Source organism: Somniosus microcephalus, chromosome 16 (assembly GCF_052327205.1).
Source record: "Somniosus microcephalus isolate GS21.2 chromosome 16, FLI_Smic_1.0, whole genome shotgun sequence".
NCBI classification, from domain to species: Eukaryota; Metazoa; Chordata; class Chondrichthyes; order Squaliformes; family Somniosidae; genus Somniosus; species Somniosus microcephalus.
The window spans coordinates 92345109-92359520 of record NC_141002.1 but is presented as its reverse complement, the minus strand read 5'-3'; the positions used below and the strand labels follow the sequence as shown (position 1 = coordinate 92359520).

General features: G+C 44.2%; 1 protein-coding gene across 6 annotated transcripts in view; it reads right to left on the bottom strand.

Moving 5' to 3' along the window:
• The window catches only part of srgap1a (SLIT-ROBO Rho GTPase activating protein 1a), a 290700-nt gene that overhangs the window by 155577 nt on the left and 120711 nt on the right, over nucleotides 1-14412 (bottom strand). For 5 of the 6 annotated variants that reach the window (XM_086009434.1, XM_086009429.1, XM_086009435.1 and 2 more), the window contains exon 2: nucleotides 12971-13166. In XM_086009434.1, coding sequence (XP_085865560.1) covers nucleotides 12971-13166 — 196 coding nt within the window. Of the gene's footprint in view, nucleotides 1-12970; nucleotides 13167-13768; nucleotides 13879-14412 lie in introns of those variants that run through there. The other variant, XM_086009430.1, reaches the window with a different exon arrangement.

The window sequence follows — 14412 nt, the reverse complement described above, 5'->3', positions numbered from 1 at the left end:
AGCTTCTCCAGACATATTTAGAGAGATCACTCTGATCGGATAGAAACATAGAAGATAGGAGCAGGAGTAGGCCATTCGGCCCCTCGAGCCTGCTCCGCCATTTAATGAGATCATGGCTGATCATCCAAATTCAGTACCCTGTCCCTGCCTTCTCCCCATATCCCTTGATCCCTTTAGCCTTAAGAAATATATCTAACTCCTTCTTGAATATATTTGGCCTCAACTGCCTTCTGTGGTAGAGAATTCCACAGGTTCACCACTCTCTGGGTGAAGAAATTCCCCCTCATCTCAGTCCTAAATGGCTTACCCCTTATCCTTAGATTGTGACCTCTGTTCTGGACTCCCCTGCCATCGGGAGCATCCTTCCTGCATCTTGTTCCTGTACTCAAATCCTCTCGCTATGAAGGCCAACATACCATTTGCTTTCTTAACCGCCCACTGCACCTGCATGCTTACCTTCAGCGACTGGTGCACAAGGACACCCAGGTCTCGTTGCACTTCCCCTTTTCCCAATCTATTGCCATTCAGATAATAATCTGCCTTCCTGTTTTTGCCACCAAAGTGGATAACCTCACATTTATCCACATTATACTGCATCTGCTCAATCACCCAACCTGTCAAAATCATTCTGGAGTTTCTCTGCATCCTCCTCACAGCACACGCCCACCCAGCTTTGTGTCATCTGCAAACTTAGAGATATTACATCTAGTTCCCTTGTCTAGATCATTAATATATATTGTGAATAGCTGGGGTCCTAGCACCGATCCCTGCGGTACCCCACTAGTCACTACCTGCCACTCGGAAAAAGACCCGTTTATTCCAACTCTTTGCTTCCTGTCTGCCAACCAGTTCTCTATCCAAGTCAGTACCTTACCCCCAATCCCATTTGCTTTAACTTTGCACACTAATCTCTTATGCAGGACCTTATCGAAAGCCTTCTGAAAGTCCAAATACACCACATCCACTGGTTCTCCCTTATCCATTCTACCAGTTACATCCTCAAAAAATTCCAGTAGATTAGTCAAGCACAATTTACCTTTTGTAAATCCATGTTGACTTTGTCCGATCCCATCACTGTTTTCCAAGTGCTCTGCTATTACATCTTTTATAATGGACTCTAGCATTTTCCCCACTACCGATGTCAGGCTTATAATACCCCGTTTTCTCTCTACCACCTTTTTTAAATAGTGGAGTTACATTATCTACCCTCCAATCCATGGGAACTGTGCTAGGGTCTATAGAATTTTGGAAGATGACCAGCAATGCATCTACTATTTCTAGGGCCACTTCCTTAAGTACCCTAGGATGTAGATTATCAGGCCCTGGGGATGTATCGGCCTTCAATCCCGTCAATTTCCCTAACACCATTTCCCTACAAACACTGATTTCATTCAGTTCCTCCCTCTCATTAGACCCTATGTTCCCTGACATCTTTGGGAGGTTATTTGTGTCCTCCTTTGTGAAGACAGAACCAAAGTATGTATTTAATTGGTCTGCCATTTCTTTGTTCCCCATTATAAATTCCCCTGATTCTGACTGCAAGGGACCTATGCTTGACTTCACCAATCTTTTTCTCTTCACATATCTATAGAAGCTTTCAGAGTCTATTTTATGTTCCCTGCAAGCTTACTCTCATACTCTATTTTCTCCCTTTAAATTAATCCTTTTGTCCTCCTTTGCTGAACCCTAAACTGCTCCCAATCCTCACGTTTGCTGTTTTTTCTGGCCAATTTATAGGTCCTCTGCTTGTAACTTATGCTATCCCTAATTTCCCTAGTTAGCCATGGTTGCGCCACCTTTTTTGTTTTATTTTTATGCCAGACAGGGATGAACAAATTCTGTCGTTCATGCATGCGATCTTTAAATGTTTGCCTATCCTTTAAGAAACATTCCCCAATCCATCCTAGCCAACTCACGCCTCTACCATCGTAGTTTCCTTTATTTAAATTCAGGACCCTAGTTTCTCAGTCAACTACTTCACTCTCCATCTTAAATGAAGAATTCTATCATATTATGATCGCTCCTCCCCAAGGGGCCTCGCACAGCAAGATTGTGAATCAATCCTTTCTCATTACATAATACCCGGTCTAAGATGGCCTGATCTCTAGTTGGTTCCTCGACATATTGGTCCAGGAAACCATCCCGTATACACTCTAGGAATTCCTCCTCCACAGTATTGTTACTAATTTGGTTAGCCCAATCTATATGTAGATTAAAGTCACCCATGATAACAGCTGTGCCCTTATTGCACGCGTCTCTAATTTCCCATTTAATGCCATCCCCAACCTCAGCATTACTGTTTGGGGGTCTGTATACAACTCCCTCTAACATTTTCTGCCCCTTGGTATTTCTCAGCTCTACCCATACAGATTCCACATCATCAGAGCTAATATCATTCCTTACTATTGTGTTAATCTCCTCTTTAACCAGCAATGCTACCCCACCTCCTTTTCCTTTTTGCCTGTCCTTCCTGAATATTGAATTCCCAGCCTTGGTCACCCTGGAGCCATGTCTCCATAATCCCAATTATATCATATCCGTTTACATCTATTTGCGCAGCTAATTCAGCCACCTTATTACGAATTCTCCTCGCATTAAGACACAAAGCCTTCAGGCTTGTTTTTTAACACTCTTAGTCCTTTTAGAATTATTATTTACTGTGGCCCTGTTTGATTTACACCCTTGATTTCTCTGCCTTCCACTTTTGCTTTACTCCTTCTTGTCTTTTGTTTCTATCCTTGCTTCCCTTTCCTCTGTCTCCCTGCACAGGTTCCCAACCCCCTGCCATTTTAGTTTAAACCCTCCCCAGCAGCACTAGCAAACACTCCCCCTAGGAAATCGGTCCTGGTCCTTCCCAGGTGCAAACCGTCCAGTTTGTACTGGTTCCACCTCCCCCAGAACCGGTTCCAATGTCCCAGGAATTTGAATCCCTCCCCCTTGCACCATTCCTCTAGCCACGTATTCATCTGAAATATCTTTCTATTTCTACTCTGACTAGCACTAGATTGTGAGGGGGATTGACAGGGTAGATGCCGAGAGGCTGTTTCCCCTGGCTGGAGAGTCTAGAACTCGGGGGGGCATAGTCTCAGGATAAGGGGTCAGCCAATGAAGTACTCTTAAAGGAGTAGCAGCGTGCAGTAATTTCAAACCATGGAACGAAAAGGAACTGCGAACAAGAGGGCGGCAAAGAGATGCAAGTATGATGCAGGGCTTGATAGGGTGGATGCTGAGAGAATGTTTCCCTTGGCTGGGGAGTCTAGAACCAGGGGCCACAGCCTCAAGATAAAGGATCGGCCATTCAGGACTCAGATGAGAAGAAATTTCTTCAGAGGGTGGTGAATTTTTGGAATTCTCTACCCCAGAGGGCCGTGGAGGCTCAGTCATTGGATATATTCAAAACAGAAGTCGATAGATTTCTGACTAGTAAGGGCATCAAGGGATATGGCGATGGGGCTGGTCAATGGAGTTGAGGCAGAAGATCAGCCATGATCTCATTGAATGGCGGAGCAGGCTCGAAGGGCCTACTCCTGCTCCTATTTCTTATGTTCTTATGTAATTAGGACTGAGATGAGGAGAAATTTCTTCACTCAGAGGGCTGTGAATCTTTAAAATTTTCTACCCCAAAGGGCAGTGGATGCTGAATCGTCGAGCATATTCAAGACAGAGATAGATGTTTAGACTCCAGGGGAAATATGGAGATCGGGCGGGAAAGTGGAGTTGAGGTCAAAGATCAGCCATAATCTTATTGAATGGTGGAGCAGGCTCGAAGGGTCGCATGGCCTACTCCTGTTCCTAATTCTTATATTCTTATGTTTCCAACAGATTAGATTGCTTAGGCCAGGCCCATTCCACAAGTCATGCAGCATCATACGATAAGTGTTTGCATGGTCTTATCAGTCACTGGGAAGACCCACTTAAGTTACATTAGCTAGAAATGTTTATGGCTTCAAACAAATATCCCAGGTTGGTCCTTCAGACAAAGGGTCTAGGCATTAATGATTTTCATATCCTGAAACCTCATAGCTTAAAAAAACACTTCAAAGATTCTGCAAAACAGATGAATGATTATAAACTTATATAAACGTTGTCCTGTGTTTAAAGGCAACACAGAACAAGAGAACAACTCGGGTATCATTCAGAATGAGGCTCATATTGGATTTTTAAATTTAATATACAAATTTAATTCCCATTTTTCTGTGTTAATTGCTTAATTTGAATTATTGGATAATGTTTTTTTTTTTTTTTTATAAAGTGTGTTAAGAACGACTGAATTATTAGGAGTAAATTGGATACAACCAAGTGAGGAAACTACCCAACCAGTCTGGTAACAGGACAATGTCCCACCCTTATTTGTCTGTGAGCGTTGAACAAATGAGGGTGACTGACTTTTTGTTTCCGTCCACTTAATCCTTTGGCAAGTTGCTTATTACCATGCGTTGGCGGTCTGTCAGAAAGTGAAACTGGATAGAGTGACTGGACTCCTCTACCAAAGAGAAGTTGGTATCCATACCCTCTTTTCAGTCACTTATTGATCCTCATTTAGCAAATAACCTAGTTCTGAGCACAGAATGACACAGGACAGCAGGAGGCCATTCGGCCCATCGTGCCTGTGCCGGCTCTTTGCAAGAGCGATCCAATTAGTTCCTTTCCCCCTTGCCCTTTCCCCGTAGCCCTGCAAATTTTTAAGAAAGAAAATCTTAGGAACCAAAAAAAAAAATGGAATGAATGATTTCTCTTTCTGTTTGCGTTAGTAAATTTTAACAATGAACAAAGGTCTGGTTGGAATTGAATGGATCAATGCCACTTCTCTTATATTTATGCACTAATTTACGCTAATTAAAGTAACTGTGCAGCACAGCATTGATCCGTTGCTTGACCTTTTACAGTGGTCAAGGCCAATTTAACTTCGAGTCATTTGTGGAAAGCACCAGGAGAACACAACTGGAGACCTCAAAACCAGGCTTTCAAATTAAGATATAAAAAAGGCAGTGGGTAGCAGAGTGTGAAAGGTTAATTACTAATGTCTTTCTAAAATTGTGTTTTCCATCATTCATTGCGAATATATGGTTGAGAGCTTTTTAAAAGCAAGGCAAACCCTTCTACAAACCAATCTCTTGGACCAAGCTTTGGTCACCAATTCTAATCTCTCCTGCTTTGGCTCGACATCCGAGAAGGGCCTTTGGACGTTTCGCTGTGTTGCCTACATATTACATAGAATTTTACAGCACAGAAACAGGCCATTCGACCCAACAGGTCCATGCCAGTGTTCATGCTCCACACGAGCCTCCTCCCCACCCTACTTCATCGATACGAATAGCATAGGTGCATTTAAGAGGAAGCTCGGCAAGCACATGAGGGTGAAAGGAATATAAGGTTATGCCGATAGGGTGAGATGAAGAGGGGTGGGAGGAGTGGAGCATAAATCAGTTGAGCTGAATGTCCTGTTTCTGTGCTGTAGACTCAATGTCCTGGCCAATATTTATCCCTCAAGCAGATTATCTGGTCATGATCACATTGCTGTTTGCGGGAGCTTGCTGTGCGCAAATTGGCTGCCGCGTTTCCTACATTACAACGGTGGCTACACTTCAAAAAAGTACTTCATTGGCTGTAAAGCGCTTTGGGACGTTCGGGGGTCATGAAGGTCGCTATAGAAATGCAATTCTTTCTTTCAATGTAACCCTATCAGCATATCCTTCTATTCCTCTCTCTGTCTCTCATGTGCTTCCCCTTAAATGCATCTATGCTATTTGTCTTCACGTGGTAGCGAATTCCACATTCTCACCACTCTCTGGTTAGAAAGGTTTCTCCTGAATACCTTACTGAATTTATTTGTGACTATCTTACATTTATGACCCCTAGTATTGGACTACTTTTGTTAAGTATGCTGCAAGTTGTTGTGGGTGTCGTATGATCTGATTCATAAAATCTCAAAAGCTGATTGATTGCTAATTTACAGATTGTTGCAAAGCCCTATTGTTTAATCCATTCACTACATACCGAGCCTTGTGGATCTGTCATCGAACCAATGGTGATTTAAAACTTTAGGCGAGGCACACAGAATTAATGTTATCTTCTCGCAACTTTCTTTTCTCTAATTAAAACATGACTCAAGTCTTTTAACATGTCAAACATCATAAATCTAGACATAAAGCAGGCTCTTTAACGTAAATCGGCAATTACAATACTGGAGATGGCATGAATACTAAACTGATAATGACTCAAGTGCAACTAGAGATCAAAAGAAACCCCCCTGCCTCTGAATAAGTGGGGTCAATTCCCAGCAAAAATAGTTATGCCAATTAGCAGATTTAAGATCATTCTTCATGAATGTCTGGTTAAGAGCAGGATTAAAAATTTGGATAGATAGCCCCAAGTGATCAAAAACTCATGGAAGTCGAAATACTAGTCAGGACTAGATAATGCATCGCAGACCTGTTTTTTTTTAATGGATTACCTTCAGGGGATAGAAAGAAATTCCACAAAACAATTTAGTCTTGTAAATCTTAACCAGTTATTCACCTCACTTGGGGAACTGAATTTAAGGTGGACATAAACGATCCATAGACCTGGACTAATGATCCACAGACGCGAGTTCAAATTCCCGCCACGGCAGCTGGGGAATTTAAATTCAGTTAATTAAATAAATCTGGAATAAAAAAGCTGGTATCGGTAATGGTGACCATGAAATTGTCATAAAAACCCATCTGGTTCACTAATGTCCTTTAGGGAAGGAAATCTGCCGCCCTTACCCGGTCTGGCAGTTATGTGACTCCAGACCCACAGCAATGTGGTTGACTCTTAACTGCCCTCTGAAGTGGCGGCTCACCGCCACCTTCTCAAGGGCAATTAGGAATGGGCAATAAATACTGGCCTCGTCAGCGATGCCCACATCCTGTGAATGAATTTAAAAAAAAAACTATTTTGAAGAGGAGCAGGGGAGTTCTCCCCGGTGTCCGGGCCAATGTTTATCCTTCAACCAGCATCACTAAAACAGATTATCTGGTCATTAACACATTGCTGTTTGCGGGATAAACACAAGTCTTTTGCCCTGAGAATCATCAAAGACGTGAGCCACCCCAGCCACAACCTCTTCGCCCTGCTCCCGTCCGTTAAGAGATACCGAAGCATACGGTCTCGTACCAGCAGGTTTCGAAACAGCTTCTACCCCCAGGCCATAAGACTCATGAACGAATAATCTATTATTTATTACTGTTGTTTTATTTATTATTACTGTATTTCTATTTGTGTTTTATCATTGTTAGGCCATATTTATTCCAATGTTGGGAGGACTCGTAAAAATCAACATTTCATTGTGCAGTACACACGTCTGCTGCATATATGACAAATAAAATTGAATTGATTGATTGCTTGCTTTTAGCAGCATTCAGTTGGAGGAAGTTTTGCCTCACCCAGGTCTTCATACAGCTATCAGACAGGCAGCCGGAGTGGGTAGCCAAAGGCGTGGGGTTGAGGGAGCAGTAGAGAAGTAGAGTGAAGTGTCACCGTAAACTTGAGCTCATCCAAAACTTTGCTGCCCGTGTCCTAACTCGCACCCAGTCCCGTTCACCCATCACCCGTGTTCGCTGACCGACACTGGCTCCTGGTTAAGCAATGCCCCGATTTTAAAATTCTCACCCTGGTTTTCAAATCCCTCCATGGCCTCGCCCTTCCCTATTCTAATTTCCTCCAGCATTCAACCCTCCGAGGTATCTGCGCTCCTCCAATTCTGGCCTCTTGCGCATCCCCGATTTTACTCGCTCCTCCACTGGTGGCCGTGCCTTCTGTTGCCTGGGCCCTAAGCACTGGAATGCCCTCCCTAAACCTCTCCGCCTTTGTGCTTCTCTTTCCTCTTTTAAGACGCTCCTTAAAACCTACCTCGCCTGCCCCAACTTCTCCTTATGTGGCTCGGTGTCAAATTTTGTTTGATAATCGCTCCTGTGAAGTGCCTTGGGATGTTTTACGACGTTAAAGGCGCTATATAAATGCAAGTTGTTATTGTTGTGTGTCATTAACATACATGTGAAAGCTGAGGGGCAAAGAACCATTTCCCACTCCAATCCTCCTCGTTGCAGGTTACTGGATATACCCCACATCAACTTGGCACAGATTGAGTCTACTCAGCATCTTGCTAAGAGTAGACATGGCTGTGGAAATGCATTGTGTTTGAGTTTGAAAGTAATTATGGTGTCAGTAGAAATCACCAATACCACAATGTAAAATTAGGAACATTTATCACTTGGTACCAGACCCGATACTGTAGGTGCCAGATTCACCATTTTCAAAACACTAACGAGAGGCGACTGTAGTCTCATGCTCCCACCAGCACTGTGACCTGGTTTCCTTGGCAACGCGATAAACCTATAGATGCAATAGACTCATTATTGCATCCGTCATCCTATCCGACCTGAAGGCATAACACGAGGAGGCGAATTGGCCGATTAAGAGTGCGATAATGCAACTATTTATAAATTCTTTTTTTTTTTTTTAAATCAGTAGGGGGCGAGTTAGAAAGCCTGAACAGAAAAGCCAAGAAGGAACCAAAAAGCGTGAGGCAAAAATAAACCCCTTCAAAAATCCACTAAAAGTGCAGAGAGACTTTCTCAACTGAAGTTCAGGTCAGCAGGGAGTTCAACTGCATTAAGAAAAGAGGACTCAAAAATGATCTTTCCCAGATAAGTGGGGGGGGGGGGGACTAGAATTCTTTTTTCCTTCTTCAATTCAGATTTCACCGTTGTAACGCAAATGGTACCTGTCCAAGAGTAAGCATTTGGGAACATGAGGGAAGTGGAACATGAAGGATGGAGAGGAGGGAAAAGAAAGCTGCCCATTTAACATCCAGCACCATCCCGTACCTGAACCTGATCCTGATCTCAACTGGGACAGTCAAATCGACCTTGGAACAATGAGAAGACCTCACATCGGTTAGGACAGAAGGAACTGAGCCCAGCTGGAACCCCTTGCAGCTGGACATGTGTCGGCAACGCAGGCAGGCAACCAGCTAGAGTACTCCAGGGAGTGCTGCACTGTCAGAGGTGCCGCCTTTCAGATGAGATGTTAAACCGAGGCCCTGTCTGCTCTCTCAGGTGGACGTGAAAGATCCCGTGGCACTTTTCGAAGAAGAGCAGGGGAGTTATCCCCGGTGTCCTGGCCAATTTATCTCTCAATCATCACTAAACCAGATTATCTGATCATCATCACATTGCTGTTTGTGGGAGCTTGCTGTGCGCAAATTGGCTACCACCTTTCCTACATTACAACAGTGACTACACTTCAAAAAATACTTCATTGGCTGTAAAGCACTTAGGGACGTCCGGTAGTCGTGAAAGGTGCTATATAAATGCAAGTCTTTCTTTATTTTCTTTTGACTACACTGTCCGCCTTTGATAAAATACAAAAAACTGACAGGATTGCAGGAATTAGAAATCTAATTTTCCGAATATTGAGCACAACTGGATCACAGTAGTGTCAGCAGGGCCAGTTCACTGAAAAAGAAAATAGGCAATGACCGTTCGGAGTCATGGCACTGGAACCACCACAGAGCAGCAAAGCAGCAGATATCGTGCATCAGTTCGGACTCCCACCTTGTCAATGTGCTAACTGATGCAGCAAGGAAACTCAACCCAACAAACAGCTCCCCCGAGAGTACAAAATCCAACAGGCACCCCAGCAGCGGAGGGGAAAGGCCCGTGTGACAACTCTTGTAGAAGTTCACAGTCCCTGCATGTGGAGACGATCACCGAGACGAAAAGATCTGCAGCCACGCCACTGAGTGAAGTGGATCAAAAGTGCAGGATTAAGGAAGGCACTTTCATGAAGGGAACCACCAAAGAGACTAAACATTGAGCATCCTGTACCTTCAACTTCCAGGCCATCTGCTGGCTAGAACTTCTCGTCATCCTGAAGGTCCAAGAACAAGGGTCTGGGCGTGTGCGAGGATAAGGCAAGTCCCAAATGGCCAACTGCAACTTTTAAACTATTGTTTAAAATCACGTCACCCTTCAAGTCTTTTTCTCGGATCGTAAATTATCGAACACACCGCACATGCGAACAGTCTGCGGCCATCACCTGTCTCTTAAGCTGCTTTTATATTGGGTTGAGTCTCTTCAAAAAAGAGCCAGCATAGACACGACGGGCCGAATGGCCTCCTTCCGTGCTGCAAGATTCTACAAAGTGCGGTGCCAGTGTCACCAACTCTCGGCGGGCGGGTCTTGCGCCATCCGGGGGGGGGGGGGGGGTGCAGTGCCACAAAGTCAAGTTGTCAGATTCGATAAGGCCGGTGGAAAAGACTGTTCTATTTAGCACCGGGTGTTTCCAGTGGCAGCAGGGTTTGGGAAAATCTGGCTGGTTTTCTTTCTGCAGGGTTTCTGCCAGCTTTGAGAGACTCAATGTGCCGGGAATCACAGGCACGAATCTCGTGGAACGCAAAAGGTCTCTTCGCTTCCAGTAACGGGAACCCCTGACGGTAACACACACCTTCAAGGTGCGGCCGGACGGAACATGTGCGGCTTTAGCATGAGATTTCCTAGTCGTATTTGCACTGCACTGGATGAGTGCTTCCCCCCACTTGCACAGCACGACTGATTAGAAGAACTACTAAATCACTTTTGGTTGCTTGTATAAAGTAATGCATTTCCCTTAAAATAGAACAGAGAGCCCATAAATCATTCAGAAACCTCTTACTCAAAGTAGCTTGCCTACCGCAAATAAGATTTTTTTTTTTTTTTTTAAACCTCAAGACTTTGGCAAAACTTACATTTGAAGTAAGAAAAACACACATCTCAACAACAACTTTAATCTAGTAAACCATCCCACGGGTCAGTGAGTCGCACTCTCGCCTCGGAGTCCAAAGGTCGTAGGTTCAAGTCTCACTCCCGAGACTTGAGCACAGGCCGACACTCCCAGTGCGGTACCGAGGGAGTGCTGCACTGTCGGAGGTGCCGTCTTGCGGATGAGACGTTAAACCGAGGCCCCGTCTGCCCTCTCAGGTGGACGTAAAAGATCCCACAGCCACTATTTCGTAAAAGAGCAGGGGGAGTCATCCCCGATGTCCTGGGGCCAATATTTATCCCTGAACCAAAATCAATAAAGACAAATTATCTGGTCGTAATCTCATTGCTGTTTCTGGGACCTGGCTGTGCACAAATTGGCTGCTGCGTTTTCCTACATTACAACAGTGACTACACTTCAAAACTTCTTAACTGACTGTAAAGTGCTTTGAGACGTCATGAGATTGTGAAATGGGCTATATTAATGCAAATTCTCTCTTTCTGTCACTGCTCCCATTTTAATGTCATCTGCAAACGTGGAACACCTTTGAATGGTCTCCTAATCTCCAAGGCATTTATAAAAAATGACAAACAGCGGCGGTTGCCACACCGATCGCTGCTCCATGCCACGATCAACCAACTCCAACTCAGCACACTGGAGTTCGCCCTCAAGCAGGACGGATAGGTTATATGCAGGACAGCCCAAAATGTCTTTCTAAAATCCAGGAGAACAACCAAAACTGTTTCACCCGTAATGCACGAGATTGGCAGCTTCATCAGAATTAAAACCCTAATAGGGTTTGTCAGATCTAAGCTCCTGTCTACAGCCGTGATGGCTGCTGCCCAAGAAAGCCGCTCTGTTATGTTAAAACGCTTTGGAGTCAGTTAATTCTACAATCCCCAAGTCAAATTTGCTGAGTGCAAGCTGATCAGGTTCAACTGTAAAACTGCTTACAAAACACAATGTTCACAGCGCTCCTGAAACTAATTCCCTTTTCCTTTCGGAGCAGACTATTACAGACTGTGACAGAATCTAGTTTCGTCAGCGGTCAGGGGCGAGGGACTTCAGTTATGTGGCGAGACTGGAGAAGCTGGGATTTGAAGGGTTTTGATAAGTGTAAATAAGGAGAAACTGTTTCCACTGGCGGGCGGGTCAGGAACCAGAGGGCACAGATTTAAGGTAATTGGCAAAAGAACCACAGGAGATTTTTTCTGACGCAGCGAGTTGTTGTGATCTGGAACGCGCTGCCTGAAAGGGCGGTGGAAGCAGATTCAACAGTAACTTTCAAAAGGGAATTGGATAAATACTCGAAAAAGGAAAAAAATTGCAGGACAATGGGAAAAGAGCAAGGGAGTGGAACTAATTGGATAGCTCTTACAAAGAGAGGTACAGGCACGATGGGCCGAATGGCTCTATGATTCTACGTCAGAAAGAAAAAACGACTTGCATTTCTATAGCGCCTTTCATGACCTCAGGTCATCTCAAAGCGCTTTACAGCCAATGAAGTACTTTTGAAGTGTAGTCACTATTGTAATGTAGGAAACGCAGCAGCCAATTTGCGCACAGCAAGCTCCCACAAACAGCAATGTGATAATGACCAGATAATCTGTTGAAAGATAAACATTGGCCAGGACACCGGGGAGAACTCCCCTGCTCTTCTTCGAAATGGTGCCATGGGAGCTTTTATGTCCACCTCAGGGGGCAGAGGGGGCCTCGGTTTAGCGTCTCATCCAGAAGACGGCACCTCCGACAGTGCAGCACTGCCCTGGAGTGTCGGCCTAAATTTTTGTGCTCAAGTCTCTGGAGTGGGACTTGAACCCATAACCTTCTGACTCAGAGTAAACTGTACAGTTAAATAAAACACACAACACAAAAAGTTTGCCACCAGGTCCTCATCTGTTCTGAAACAATTTAGAAATTAGCCGGATTTCCAACATTTTCAAAGCATCAGCAACTACCCAGCACCGTTTCTTTTTGTTTGCTGGGAAAGCTGTCGCTGCCTTGAAACATTACATGAAACTGCGGTGCAATTTACCACTAGGAAACTGCTAAAACACAAACTGAATCTGTTACTATTTCCATCGTTAAGATGCCCAGAGGAAAAAAAGCTATTGCACGGGTCAGAAATCCGTCAATTTGAAGGAAGAAAAATATCATCATGCGTTTCAAATCCTGGCCCTCGCAGGAGATATAAAGCTCTTACTTGTACTGCTGATGGTCCTTTGTGCTGCGGGTTTTCGCCATGAATCTCTCAGCCAGTTTCTCCAGGTTTCGGGAATACTCCATTTCGATTTCCGACTTCTTGCGGAAGAAATCCTGGAGATCCTGCAGGAGTTGGACCCTCATCTCCGTCTGCTGCTCCAAGCATTTCAGTTGCTCGACTAACTGAGCGCGGATTTCTGCAAGAGAGTCACGGAACCGGTTAGCAACGACATTCAGTTTTTAAAACAGATAGGAGTACTCGATAAAAAAGCACTGGAACTACGCCTATTTCCAAAGGGTGCCGCATATTGGGTACTGTCAGCACCTAAACATTTTACCCTTTCCCCACCCCCCCGCCCCCCCCCAAGATTTAAGTTTTAAAGTTGCAATTGCTGCGATCTAAATTCCCCGTGCCTTTGAAAGGGACAGAGAACATTCTTCGAGTATGCAAAAGGCACTATAGCGAGTGAATAATTCTTTGCACTGAACGCACTCTCCCATCAGCATCCGACTCAACTTATTCCTTTTGACCAACGGATCACGGCTCAAAAGAGTTTCCGTGAAGCAAAGCTCCCAAAGTTGCTACACGATCAGACTCTGATGAACTGCAAAATTCCTTGCACGGCAGCCGTTGAAGAATGTACAGCGCTAATATTTTGTGCATTCCCACTCGACATTTGGTAAGCAACTGCACATTGGTGGCAATTATTCACTTTGCAAGGACGCTATAGCCGATTATTAAACATTAATTGGTTTGGCACAAGTGGCTACAGAACAGCACACTGCAAAGCATTGATACCTTTAAGCTTTCCTGTAAAGTGTTTTACACGTCTCATTATCCCTTCTGCCAAGCGTCAGTCTGATCCCGCAAATATGTAATGATACGTGTTCCGACTCCAGCAAATCCTGTTTGGTTTGGTGAATGATGAGACACCAAATTAATGCCAATAATAAAATGAAAATTACAGGAAAATTATTGGCTGATGTCCATCACGTGACAAGAGTGGATTTGTGTATACACACACACATATAAAAAAGATTATTTGAACTTTCCGATTGCCAACACGTTTTGTACAGTAAACTTCATTTAACCGTAATCTCAAGAAAGCTGCATGGAATTCCCAAGTTTTAGCCAAAGTGCAAGCTCAGAACTGCCGGGCAACAAAACAAAAAGGGTGGAACGAGAGGAACAGCTCTCATCCCTAAAGCAAGCCATGGCCTTAAAAACGCTGGAAAGCTGCTGATGCAGCAACACTGTCTGAATTGTAATAGAGACGCACTGGGAAAATGAGAGAGAGAACAGGGGGCCGTTGACATTGACAATTAATGCTGGGCCGTTACTTCAAACACAATTTTATCAGGGGGGAAGGAAGGGAAGTCTTGCACACGATTCATTTCTGTTCCAATTAAGGTACAATACAATACATCTTTATTCCCGATATA